The 14,726-nt window shown below is 35.2% G+C and overlaps 1 protein-coding gene and 1 pseudogene across 1 annotated transcript; one reads left to right on the plus strand and one right to left on the minus strand.

The window, feature by feature from the left end:
- Nucleotides 1-8,793: 8,793 nt before the first annotated feature.
- On the plus strand, nt 8,794-12,877 carry LOC107956189 (pentatricopeptide repeat-containing protein At1g08070, chloroplastic-like; annotated as a pseudogene).
- On the minus strand, nt 12,814-14,238 carry LOC107954741 (chlorophyll a-b binding protein 151, chloroplastic-like). Its single transcript, XM_016890397.2, has 2 exons — nt 13,860-14,238; nt 12,814-13,599 (listed from the first exon to the last, which is right to left on the minus strand). Exons 1-2 carry the CDS (start codon nt 14,003-14,005, stop codon nt 12,948-12,950), a joined length of 798 nt encoding a protein of 265 aa, XP_016745886.2. The 5' UTR covers nt 14,006-14,238; the 3' UTR covers nt 12,814-12,947.
- Between the last annotated feature and the right edge of the window lie 488 nt (nt 14,239-14,726).

Raw genomic sequence — 14,726 nt, forward strand, 5'->3', positions numbered from 1 at the left:
TTGTATGTTTGATGATTTTGGGAGGATAATTGATTCTAGTTGAGTATGAATAAACTAAATGTGCTTGATGGCTCAAATGAGTTATGAAAGTTTTTATAAATGTATGAAAGTCTTCATGCTATGAAAAATTCAGTTGAAATATAGAGAATGAGAGTTGTCATTTAGGTTAAGACCAAAGGAATGATCAATAGGCATTAAAGGGTTAAATGTGTGAATTTAAGGTATAAGAACCTATAGGTATTTACATGGGTAATGTTAAAAATTAATGTGGTATATTCGGCTAAATGGGTGATAATGGTTTATAATGTTGAATTGAATTATGATTATGTACATTAGAATTAGATATAAAAAAAACTATGTGAATTTGGATGCAATATTACATTCGGCCTAGAGGCATTAGATGAACATTTGTGGAAATCTCAAAGTCTTGAATAATGGTGATTGTAAGATGATGTAAAAATCATTGAATTATATGCATAAGTAGTTAGCAAAGTGATTAAGCTACCAAATTTAATTATTAAATGAGTTCTAAGCTTGCTGAATTTTGAGATGTGATTGGGAGTAAATTTGACATGAGCATATTTTGTTAATGATATATTGATAAATGTGGAGTTATGATACCATGATATGAACTTAATTATCAAACTGCCGAATGCGTTTATAATTAAGTAAGGTTAATAATAGGGCAATGAGTGGCTAGTAGAATCCAGTAGTCTTCTTGTTATATTCGGCCATGAGTTTGTATAATTGGTTTGTAATAGATTAAATTTGTTTATTCAAGCTCAAGAGCTTCGGGAGTCTAATTTGGAAAAGAGAAAAAAGCTACCTAACCGAATAGTCGATCTGTAATCGTTCGGCAATTTCCGAGGTAAGTTCTTAAGTATTTGAGTTTGATTCCTTTGTAAGTTTTAAGTGATTAAACGTTGAGTAAATTCAATTATAATAGGACATGATGAGTTGATTTAACAAGATATGATGTGGCCATGATATGTTCTAAGCTCAAATGGTAAGTTCTTAAGTGTTTGAGCTTGGGAATTTAAGGGTAATTTGAAATAGTCTGCTTAGGACATCAGCAGTAACGTGACTTTAGAAAATCACCATAAATTTATGGATTTGAATTAGAGGCTGAATGAGACATGAAATTAAAGCTTAATGAGTCTAGTTTCTTATAAAAGAAACTGTGTAAGCAAAGGAATTTCCGATAATGAGATACTTAAAGTTGTGTGAGACAGCGCAGAATGACACTGTAATCCTCTGTTCTGTTTTTAGAAAATCATTATAAATTGTACAAAAATGGTTATAAGATAAAATTTATATGCTTAGACTCCTTAATGAGTCTAGTTTCAAATTAAATCAAATACAACACATTTTGAATTCTGTAAAATGAGAAATTTGATTCGTAGTGAAGAGTGGTCAGATTAGTCAAACAGTGAAACAGGGGAAACTTTAAGAAAAATCTGGTATTGATTGGCCAAACCTAAAATTCTGGAAATTTTATGGATGGAAGATATACGAGTCTATATTCAGGAAAAATTAACGGAAAGTGATTTGGAGTTTTGTAGCTCCAGTTATAAATAATTTAGTGACTATTGCTCAGGAAAAACAGCTTGTGCTGAATTTGAGATTGTGTTGTAAACCTTGATAAACTTGTTTTAGTTGCTCATAAGCTATTGATTAAACCCATACGTGAATTCTAAATTGTGATATTGGAAAATGATAGATGTAGATTCAGCCAAGACAGTGTGTATACGTGAAAGTATATGTGGTATGTGAAGTATATTTGGATAATTGTGATGTGAATACATGAAAATCTATATTTTGATTTAGGATTCTATGTGATGGATGTGAACATGCATATATGTGATAAGGCCTAATGGCCGATGTGATGAATGTGAAAGTGTATATATGTGATAAGGCCTAATGGCCGATGTGATGAATGTGAAAGTGTATATATGTGATAAGGCCTAATGGCCGATGTGATGAATGTGAAAATGTATATATGTGATAAGGCCTAATGGCCGGTGTGATGAATGTGAAAGTGTATATATATGTGATAAGGCCCAATGGCCGATGTGATGAATGTGAAAGTGTATATATGTGATAAGGCCTAATGGCCGATGTGATGAATGTGAAAGTGTATATATATGTGATAAGGCCTAATGGCCGATGTGATGAATGTGAAAGTGTATATATATGTGATAAGGCCTAATGGCCGATGTGATGAATGTGAAAGTGTATATATGTGATAAGGCCTAATGGCCGATGTCATGAATGTGAAAGTGTATATATGTGATAAGGCCTAATGGCCGATGTGATGAATGTGAAAGTGTATATATGTGATAAGGCCTAATGGCCGGTGTGATGAATGTGAAAGTGTATATATATGTGATAAGGCCCAATGGCCGATGTGATGAATGTGAAAGTGTATATATGTGATAAGGCCTAATGGCCGATGTGATGAATGTGAAAGTGTATATATATGTGATAAGGCCTAATGGCCGATGTGATGAATGTGAAAGTGTATATATGTGATAAGGCCTAATGGCCGATGTGATGAATGTGAAAATGTATATATGTGATAAGGCCTAATGGCCGGTGTGATGAATGTGAAAGTGTATATATATGTGATAAGGCCCAATGGCCGATGTGATGAATGTGAAAGTGTATATATGTGATAAGGCCTAATGGCCGATGTGATGAATGTGAAAGTGTATATATATGTGATAAGGCCTAATGGCCGATGTGATGAATGTGAAAGTGTATATATATGTGATAAGGCCTAATGGCCGATGTAATGAATGTGAAAGTGTATATATGTGATAAGGCCTAATGGCCGATGTGATGAATGTGAAAGTGTATATATGAGATAAGGCCTAATGGCCGATGTGATGAATGTGAAAGTGTATATATGTGATAAGGCCTAATGGCCGATGTGATGAATGTGAAAGTGTATATATGTGACAGGGCCGAGTGGCCAACGTGATGGATGTGAAAGTGTATAAATGTGATAAGTCCCGAAGGGCATTTGTGTCAGTACTATATCCGGGTTAAAACCCCGCAAGCTTTATGCGAGAATATTATCACTGATTAATGTCCGTAAGCTTCGTGCTCGTACTATATCCGAGCTCTAAAGACCCGATGACTACGTGTGGGGATTTTGTCTGGGTAAGACCCGATAACTTCGTGTGGAGATTATGTCCAGGTAAGACTTCGTAATAAGAATTGCTTATAAATATATTCAATGCGAAAGGTTAAACAGGTATGTACTCCAAGTTTATATGTGAGCTTGATTTGCACTAAATCATAAGGTAGTTATGTGATGCATACGAGAGCAATCTATGAGACTATTCCTATGATTATGTGACACCGAACCAGTGTGAGAGGTTATGTGAAATCATACGATATATCTATGTCACATGAGCTCACTTTTATGTGAAAGTTTATCTGCCTATTGTATATGATGAGATGTGCATATTCGGTAAAGGGATGGTATGCCCGAAGGAAGAGTGAAATAAAAATACGAACAACTATGTTATAATTTGATTGTTATTTGTTGACACTGCTTAAAACTTACTAAGCATTGTAATGCTTACTCCGTTTACTCTGTTTCCTCTGTTTTATAGATCTCATTGCGAAGCTACAGGCTCGGGGATCGTCAGCAACTAGTCACACTATCACTATCCACTGCTTGTTACTGTCATGTTTAGAACTATTTTATCGCATGTATAGAATAGACTAGTGGCGGAAGAATATTTTTGGTTAATGTATATAAGCCATGCGAAAATGGCATCTTTTGAATGTTTACTTAGTGAAGTTTAAATTTTATCTCTGGCTGTGCTTAGTACTTATTTAAATGAATGATCTTTATTTCAAGAAAAAGTTTAAAATTTTACTGTTCTGACATGAGTTACAAGTCCGGTAATGCCCCTTACCTATTCTGGCGACGGTTACGGGATAGGGGTGTTACAGCCCAACTAATCTGCACACGCCACAAAGCTTCCCATCGGTTTTCTCCCTAATGTCCATTTCATTATGGATTCTAGTTGATTACGAAGTCATACGCAACTTTTTATTTGGGACAAGCTCAAAAGTCGTCGTAGACACCTCCCATGTAAACAGATCAGGTAGGACGAGGAACTCATTTTCCCAAACACGCAACATGTAATAACCCAAAATTCACGGGCATCGGAAAAGTATAATATCGGGCCTCCGTCTTAGTAAATTGAGTTTGAAAATAATTATTAGAAATATTTATGAGGCTAGTTGTGTGTTTAATTAGATTTTTATTTAGTGAATATAGCTTAATTAGGAGTAATTAGCAAAAAGGATTAAATTGCAATAGAAGTGAAAGTTTAATTATAGATTAAAAGAAAATAATAGGGACTAAATAGGCAATTATGCCAATTGCCAAATTTGAGGCGGCATAAGCATAATATCTAATATTTTTATGTGTTAAAATATGTTATTAAATTATTTTTATTATATTATAAAACAAATAAGATAGTGACAAATGTATGGTAATAATTTACACATGTGTCATGATAATGATTGTATAAATACACTTGTATTAAAATTTTGTAATTACTTATTATATAAGAAAATATTATTATATTATATTATTAAAATATTACATTTATTAAATAATAAACAAAAAATAAAACAAAATAAAGTAAAAGAAAGAAACAGAATAGCATTCGAAAATAGAACAGAGAAAGAAGAAAAAGAAAGAAAAAGGGAAAATAGGGTTTTAAAAGCTTGGAATTTAATTTGGTAAGTCAAATAAGCCATGTTACTTAATTTTGATGTTTTAGAAGTTTTAAAACAAGGTTTGATGGAATTAAGTTGATATTTTGTAAGTTCATAGGTTTTCAAGTATAGTTTATGTTGAACAAAAGAGATGATTTAGGGATTTAATTGAATGAATTTCAAGTTAGAATTGATAAAAGGATTAAATTGTGAAAGAAATTATAATTTTTATGTTGTAGGGATTAAATTGAGAGAAATTAAAAATTTGGGAAATATGCTAAAATTTTAATAGTTAAATTTGAGTTAGGATGGAATTTGAATAAAAATAAAGTGTGAATTGAATTAGAAAAGTAAGAAAACTTAGTTAGGATTAAATTGAGAACAAGGTAGGAATTGATTAGAAATTTAATTAATTATTATAATTAGTGCTGTAATTAATAGTATAAATTATTATTATTTTCGTAGCTAACAAAGAACCCGAGCCATCAGCATCAAAAGGAAAGGAGAAAGCTATCGAGGACTAAAACGTGAGATTTACGGTTTGTATTACTATAATTCAAGTTATTTGTTATTAATTGTTAAATTTAAATTTATGTGTTTGGTAAATGAAATGTGAGGTAATTATTATTATTATTATTGTTATTATTATTATTATTATTATTAAGATGAGTGGGAATTAAATTGAATAGTTGATATGAATTAATATTTGAATTGTTTGTTGATTGAAAGCGAGAAGTGAATTTGAATCGAATTGTGACTGATATTAAATTGAATGAAAATGTATTGAGTTGTGAAAATGTGTGAATTTGTGGATTAATTATTGATTGAAAGGTGGAAAAATGATTGAACTGAAAATGTGAGAAATTGTGATTGAATTGGGGTTATATGTGATTTAAATACCCTATTAACTAGTCGGGCTGAGTCAGATATAGTTGGCATGCCATAGGATTGGAAGAGTTCAGGGATACTTCGACCTCGAGTCGATGAGACACTGGGTGTCACTATATTTCTTTGGATAGATTCGATGAGGTACTGGGTACCAACTTTCTTCGGCTTTGCCGATGAGACACTGGGTGTCAACTATTGCTTCGAACTATCCGATGAGGCACTGGGTGCCATACTGGAGTGTTTGGTTGGATCCGTGTATCCGCCAAAGTCCGAGTTTTGTTAATAGGGTAAATAATGAAAAGATAAACTGAATGAGTGGATCAATCGAGCTATTGAAATGAAATGAAAAGTTGAATGGTGAATTGAAATGTGATATGAGATTTAAAAATGAACCTAAGGTTCATGATATGTCCAAATTCAAATTGTGGATATATGATATTGATTGATGGATTGCTATTGTTGAGATAATGAATTAAAATTTGTATATACGATTTATGTATTATATGTTTATTATTGTTATAATTTGAATTATGGTAATATCACTGAGTATGAAATACTCAGCGTACGGTTGTTTCCATGCACAGGTTGATAGAAGTAAAAAAATTTTGGTTCAGCATCCAGATCAATCCCGACTTCAGCATAACTTTGGTGATGTATACTTTCTTTTAGTAATGTGGCATGTTGGATATGTATAAAGGTTATTATGTTTTAATAGAAATGGTTAAAAATGTTAGTATTAAAAGTTTATGAATTATAAAGAAAGAAGTTTATCTATTTTTATTTAATTAGTACATTGTTAAATTTAAATTGATATTATATTAATTGAGTTTGATTAGAAGGAATTTAGAATAGAAAATGAGAATGTGACATGAATTGGTTGATTTGATTATATTTGAAAATGATATGATTTTAAATTGCAGGGGGTTTTATGTAAAAATAAGTAGAAATACTGCCGAAATTTATAAAAAAATGAAGTCAATTGGTAAACAAACATATAAATTTATGATTTATTTTAATATGTTGGTTAATTATTTAAGAACTATTTGTAAATCGTTTGAAATGTCCGGTAATGCCTCGTAATCCTGTTTCGGCGACGGTTTGGGGTTAGGGGGTGTTACATAACATGTGCTCAAGAGTATACACATCAGTGATAAATAGTTCAACATTGAGCGAGGCGTGAGCACAGACTGTCACGACATGCACACAGGGATAATGAAGTGTTTGGAACCTTCCGCAATTGCATTGTCTGTTTCAGATATCAACTCCGTAGGACCTAGATGGGATACCAGGTCCACGACCGATGGTCTCTGTAACTCAAAGTGTTTCAAACTGTTATGAATATATTTCTACATTCATCGACCTCGCCCTCCAATTGTTCACATCCATTTCATCCCTGACATCTTCGACAAACACGTGTCCCGCATTAATCTGGTTGACTTGTTTTAGCCCCATTCTTGGCATCAGGTAGTCAACCTGTAGAACGTAGCCAAGAACATAGATAAAATCGGAAGATGTTGTGTGTTCTTTAACACAGAGTTAACCGCCTCTACCAAGTTGGTGTTCATATGACTATATTGAAATCCGTCATTGAAAATTTAAGCTCATTGCCACAGTTTCATGGTACTCAACCACTATCGGAAAGGAGTGTTTGTTTCACTTTACATGTCACCCTCAAGTCTGGCCATCCTTTATAAAAAAATGTGTGGTTCTAACTCGTACGTTGTGTATGTATTAAGAAAAGACAAGTTACAGTCTCGAATTAATTTTTTCTAGTATTGATAATATTAAAACATATATTGAAACTAAATTTATCCATTTTCACAACTTGTCTCCGCAAGTTTGCATTCTTGTACTCTTGGTGAAAGTTAGCCGCAATGTGCCGTATACAATAAACTGATCTCCATGGTACACCAGAATGCTTAATGGTGACAATTATTCCCTTCCCTCTATCAGAAATGATACAAATGTTATTGTCACTAATAACATACCTTAGCAGGTTTGTGAGGAAGGATTATCATGATTCCATGTTCTCTTTGTCCACAATGACAAATGTTATCGGGTGTACGTTCTTGTTCCCGTCTTGAGCAATTGCAATAAGTAGGATTTGCATATATTTCTCGTATGGTTAGGTCCCATCTACCTACACAAGCAGTTTCCAGTGGGGAAACGACCGCACGCATGGATCAAACGTCCAGAACATCCGATGGAAAATTCTTCTTTCCGGTTGTAGTTGGTCATCCAGACTGTAATAAGGTCATGTCTCCAACTCCCCGGCACATACTCCTACATAGCGGCTACCCACCCCTATTACTCATTGTACGACGCATCACAATCTCTATACAACTGCTCCATTGCCATTTATTTAGCTATTCATGCTCTCCAGTATGATACTCGATACTAAAATCGTGCTTGTATTTTGCCAATCAGTACCGAAACTTTAATGGTTAGCATGTCCTTCACCATTGGCATGATGCATATGCAAATAGTTTTGGAATAAATTTTTCAATGGTCTTTTGTCATAAATGTTGAAATACGTGTGTGAGGCCCAACAAATTTTAGCATCTCCCACATCTGCGAGTTCTTGGTAAATGCAGCTCATACCCACCAATTGCAGCCTTCTGTCGACCTCCAATAGTTTCAATATACAATGTCGGTTTAGACATGACGACTTTGTAGTCTATTCATATATTCATGCTATACCGCTTAATGGCAAATACGCACTCTTCCTTGGTTTCGAATTTTTGACCCACGAAAAATCCTTAGGTTCGGAATCTACGACCAACCGATGAGCAGGTAGTATATCAGGATACTCCAAAAACTTGACTAGATGCGTAGCATCGAGGTCTATTAGCGACATGTGTGCCCCAGGATCATTGCATATCACAATGTGTCGAACCAGGTTTTTGACTGAAGACTCATTAACATTTCCATCATCATTCGCGCCTTCGTCGTGGATATCATCTGAGACCTCGTACACATCGAGATCACTATCACCATCGACCTCATGATCAGAAGGATCACTACTATTAGTTCCATCATCAGCATCAGTCTCAAGTGCAACATTAAGATCGATGTCGAACCTGCGTACAATCGATTGAAAATCAACATAGGATATCGAAACCACCATACACAGATCTTGAACTCTATGTTAGTCACATAATGGAGTGGGATCTTCAGCTTGCTCCACATCAGCTAACTCAGCAAATAACTGAATCAGTGCATTTTGGTGGCTCTAATTCCCACAATAAAGAGGGACCATTGCCTCCACGTCTTCATCGTTTACAAGTTCCATCTCGGTGAATTTGATGGGATCTGTCAAAACTAGAAACTTTTAGAGAAGTTTCGAAATCTTTCTCCCATAACGTCTAACAATTTTTGCACTAATCATTTCATTCATATCATAAACCAAGACATTTCTATTAAATCTCATTGCTATTTGTTAGTGACATTCAAATATACGTCCAACTGTTGTTGTCAAAATTACTCCATCAAAATAAACACATACAAAAAATTGATTATCTATCTTCAATATTAGATCTGTTAAAAAAGAAATAAAAATTCTCAATACAATTTCAAGCAAAATAATTACTGTAATATAAAATATGAATTTCATATCTACTAACCTAGTGAATTCTTCTTTGTTTGTTTACTATTCTTCTACAAAATTTTTTTTGCTGTTATTTGAATTCTCAAAACTTTTTTCCCAAACACTGCTTAAATAATGGTTGAGAACAGGTGATACCCACAAGATTGGCACCACTGGTGCCACCTATAACATTGGAACCAATATTTTGGTGTCACCTTTCCCATGGGCACCACCACCAAAACTTGTCCCAAGCCCGTAGTTAACCATGTATTGGAACCGTATGGGAAAAATACTTTGGTGTCGTCTATCAACAAGGCTACACCATTAAAAATTTATTTTTTTTAGCTGAAAGTGATGGGTGTCAAAATATAGAGGTGGTGCTGCCTATGCACCACCCTCCAACACCCCTGGTATACCATTTCCGTAAATAATTTAGATGGTATACCATTTTGGAACTTTTAATTTTTTTTATATTATTTAAGAAAAAAACCCATTTTTGAGCATAATCAATGCAATATCTTTCTATGGTCGCCTAGAAGTACACAACCCTCATGATTTGTCTAGCCATCATATGTTCATTTGCGGGTGCATCATATACCCTATCATGTACTTCTTCTAATATTCTTTAAGCTTCCTTAAAATCTACACATCTCAATAGGATATGATCTCGATTTTTTTTATATAACACCTCACCATCTAAGAAGAAACTATAGATAGTCTTTTGATAATTTGCTTATCATTTTCATAAGCATGTTAGGGGAATTTCTGAAATTTCAAGTATTTCACAATATAATAATACTATGGTCGTTCATCTACTTCTTCTTCAATGTCAAGGCAATGATCAAACATTCTTTTAATTTCCAATTTGGATGGTCACAGCTTTACTTCATAGTTCAATTTATGTGCTCTTTCTTACTTATCTCATTTTGCTGTCGTGCACCGCATCGCATTAATCTCCCGAACACCAATAATTATAAGATCAAGACCTTCCTCACTTAGAAAGGATTAAAATTGGTGGCTTAGATAAGTATTTGTTAACTTTCTTCGGCCCACTCACCACTATCATCCTTTCCAAGTAATTTAAATAATGGATCACATTTCAACGTTAATTGTGGATGAAATGAGAGATATAATTTAAAAGTTAAAAAAAAAAAACCCTGCTCATTAACAAAATAAAATTTTAAAATCTTACTGTAGTACTATGGGGTACCTATTTAAGCATATTTAGTTGAACCCTCCGCCAGCCAAAATTCCCTCCAAAATTTCACCTAGAATGAATTTGTGAAATTGCGATTCTCTTCCCTTGGCATCCCAAAATGCAAACTCTAACCCTTTCCAATATCCTCCACCAGCACTTCCCTGATGCTCTCCATTTTTCGCTTCTCAAATCCCCAAAACCCACCAAGAAACCCAACAGCTCCACGCATTTTCCCTCAAAACCGGCGTTTTCTCTCACCCCTCACTCTCTTCTCGTCTCCTTTCTCTCTATGCCGACCCCAACATCAACAACCTCCGCTACGCTCGCTCCGTTTTCGATCGAATCCAACACCCCTCGTTGGTTCTCTGGAATATCATCCTCAAATGCTACATACAAAACCAACAATCCCATGAAGCTATCTCCCTGTTCGTCCTTTGCTTGGTCATTTTCCGCCTGATGAATTCACGTTTCCTTGCGTGATTAAGGCATGTGCTAAGTTAACTGCTTTGAAAGAAGGCAAACAAATACATGGGTTGGTTTTGAAGCTTGGCTTCGGATTAGATAAATTTGTGCAGGCTAGTTTGGTTTATTTGTATTCCAAGTGCGGCAAGATTGGTTCTGGTTACGCAGTGTTTGATCAAATGGATGAGAAAGATTTGGTTTCATGGAATTCTTTGCTTGATGGGTATGCAAGGTGTGGAGAAGTTAAGGCTGCCATGAAGGTGTTTGATGAAATGCCTGAAAAGGATTGTTTTTCATGGACGGTTTTGATTTATGGGTTGGCGAAATGTGGGGAGGTTGAGACTGCTAGAAAGATATTCGAGAACATGCCAAATAGGAATTAGTTTCGTGGAATACTATGATTAATGGGTATATGAAAGCTGGAGATACTAAGTCCGCTTGTAAATTGTTTGATCAAATGCCCACAAGAAATTTGATCACGTGGAATTCAATGATAGGGGGATTCAAATTGAACTTGCGCTTTTTGGAAGCTTTGGAAATGTTTGAGAGAATGTTGGAGGAGGAATTTAGGCCCACTCACGCTACGTTAGTTAGTGTGATTTCTGCTGTCTTTGGATTAGCTAGTCTTGGCACGGGAAGATTGATACATTCGTATATTGTTAAAAATGGAATCGAATTAGATGGGGTGGTTGGGACAGTGCTGATCGAAATGTATTCCAAGTGCGGAGGCATTGATAGTGCGGTAACTGTTTTTCGGACAATAAGCCACAAAAAGTTGGGGCATTGGACTGCTATAATTGTAGGCTTGAGTATTCATGGCATGGCTGACCATGCTCTGAAGCTATTTCTTGAAATGCGAAGAATTGGTGTGAAGCCTAATGCTATAACTTTTGTTGGTGTGCTTAATGCTTGTAGTCATGTTGGATTGATTAACGATGGTCACAAATATTTTAATATGATGATAAATGAATATGGAATTAAACCTGCTATAGAACATTATGGTTGTTTGGTGGACATATTATGCTGAGCTGGTTGTCTTGAAGAAGCAAAAGATATCATTGAAGAAATGCCCATGAGACCAAACAAAGTAATCTGGATGACATTGCTTAGTGGTGCTAGGAACCATAGAAACACAAAAATAGGTGAATATGCTGCTCAACATTTGATTGAATTGGCTCCAGAGACTACTGGTGGTTATGTTGTCCTTTCCAATATGTATGCTGTAGCAGGTGAGTGGGAGAAAGTTTCTGAGGTAAGAGAAATGATGAAGAAGAGAGGATTAAGAAAAGATTCCGGCTGCAGTTCAATAGAGCATAAAGGTGTGGTTCATAACTTTATTGTGGGAGATAAATCACATCCGCAAACAAAAGAAATTTATTCCAAATTGGCTGAGATGAGAGAGAAATTGAAATTGGCAGGACATGTTCCTGACACAAGCCAAGTGTTGTTGTATATCGAAGAGGAGGAAGAGAAAGAAGCAGAATTGGAAAACCATAGTGAGAGGTTGGCTATTGCCTTTGGTCTCATCAATACTGAAGCTGGATGTCCCATTCGCATCATGAAGAACCTTCGTGTTTGTAGTGATTGCCATTCTGTCACTAAACTGCTTTCTAAAATCTATAGACGTGAGATTATTGTGAGAGATAATAGCCGGTTTCATCATTTTAAAGATGGATTGTGTTCTTGCAAAGATTTTTGGTGATTACCTCAGATGTTGGCTGGTATTATTGCCATCTTTCAACAGGACTGAAAGGGAAGATCCGCATAATAACTTTAAGGTATTCAGGTTGTGTTTTGTCATCACTTTTGAGGGTTTATAGAAATGGCTAGATATATTTCTTGCGCTTTATTTATATCAACTAACTGAACCAGCCACTTACTACAAAATAAAACATTTGCTTTATGATCTCATCTCATTTCAAGAAAGGTGCTATTTCAGGGAAAAAGGATATGGATTTAATGATACAACAGCTCAAAAGACTAGCAGTGAATTACATCAGTACACAGCAACAGATGCTACATAGCAATTAATGTTACAGCTTTCAGAGACATATCTATAATCTAAGTTCATTTTCCGGGGACAAAGTTAGTGGCATAAGCCCATGCGTTGTTGGCCACCGGATCGGCAAGGTGGTCAAAGAGGTTCTCAATGGGACCCTTTCCTGTGACAATAGCCTGGACAAAGAATCCAAACATGGAGAACATTGCAAGGCGGCCATTCTTGATCTCCTTAACCTTCAATTCTGCGAACGCGTCAGGATCATCAGCCAGTCCAAGTGGGTCGAAAGCACCACCTGGGTAAATTGGGTCCAGTCCTTCACCGAGTGGTCCCCCACCAACTCTGTATCCTTCAACAAATCCCATGAGCACAACTTGGCAAGCCCAGATTGCAAGAATGCTCTGAGCATGGATAAGGTTTGGGTTGCCAAGATAGTCAAGGCCGCCCTCGGAGAATATTTGAGATCCAGCTTTGAACCAAACTGCCTCTCCGAACTTAACTCCATTCTTTGAAAGAATTTCAGGGAAGACACAACCAAGGGCACCAAGCATTGCCCATCTGCAGTGGATCACTTCAAGCTCACGGTTCTTAGCAAATGTCTCTGGGTCAGCTGATAACCCAGCAGTGTCCCACCCATAGTCACCAGGGAATTCACCTGTCAGGTATGATGGGATTTGGTCTGAGAATGGACCCAAGTACTTTGGGCGGTCAGGGCCGTACCTGTTTTTAAAACCAAACCGTAGGTAATCAGATCAAGAAGCAGAAATATAGTTCCGTTGCATGATTTCGCTTGTACATGTTATTTCTCTTTAAATGTATGACTTAAAATAAGGCAGATTGCTGCTAGATTGTACTGTACAAATTGAAATTTTTAGTCTGTTGTTTCACAATATTTGGGTTAACCATCAATGATTAGACTAAAAAGATCCTTATAACAAAATGCTACTAGTTAGTACTAGGAAGTAGTAACAAAAGTATACCAGATGCTGGTAGGGGCACTTTTCACAGTTCTGCGCATGGTAACACGACCACCATCGAAAGCTCCGACTTTGCGTAAGAGCTCATTGGACTGCTTCAAAGCGGTCTGGCCAACGAAAGCAGATTGTTGGATAGCAGAGGTTGCCATGGTGCCTAAGGCTTTAGGTTGACTTGGTTTGTTTGCCGATGGTTATTGTAGTCTATTTTGGTTTGGAGGAGAGGAAGGGGTTATAATGGAAATGAGAAGATGTTGTGGATCAGGAAATCTTGTCAGCAGCAGTCTATTGGTTGCTGCATTGGTGTGGATTTGCAATTGGATTTTCTGGAGAGTTGTATAGGTTGATTTTATGCCGCGTGGATTTGGAAAAATCTTGTTGATGTTTTTGGTGGTGAAGCTAAAGCCACATATATAGCCACAAGCAGCTATTAGTGAATAATAAAAATATCTTTTAAAAAGTTAAAATAAATAAAATTATTCAATATGGAAGAATAGAGTTTGGCATAATAATTTTATTAATTTATTTAAATATAAATGAACTAAATATACAAAAAAATTAAGTTGGTTAATTAAGTAATTAAATTTTAAACCTTTTAGATTGATTTTTTAACTAAAATTTACTAATTTATAGATAAAACTATAATAAATTAATATATAATAGAAAATTTATATATAACTTTTAAAAGTTGTACACTTAAAAGCATAATCATCTTTCTTTAGGATACAACTATTAGTACATATTTGAGTTTGAAATTATGATAACTTAATAGGGTGACTCATAATCATGTCTGCATTACATTTTTTTAATTAAAAGATGTTTATCAAAATAGAATTATAACTAAAATTTGTATAAAATTAAATTAAATTATTG

Source organism: Gossypium hirsutum, chromosome D07, assembly GCF_007990345.1.
Source record: "Gossypium hirsutum isolate 1008001.06 chromosome D07, Gossypium_hirsutum_v2.1, whole genome shotgun sequence".
Taxonomy (NCBI): domain Eukaryota; kingdom Viridiplantae; phylum Streptophyta; class Magnoliopsida; order Malvales; family Malvaceae; genus Gossypium; species Gossypium hirsutum.

Excerpts from the sequence above, each read along its gene's own strand:
- LOC107954741 (XM_016890397.2), bottom strand. The coding sequence starts at position 14,005 with ATGGCAACCTCTGCTATCCAACAATCTGCTTTCGTTGGCCAGACCGCT. Across the intron at positions 13,600-13,859 it reads AGTGCCCCTACCAGCATCTG|GTACGGCCCTGACCGCCCAA; the intron begins GTATACTTTTGT and ends TTTTAAAAACAG.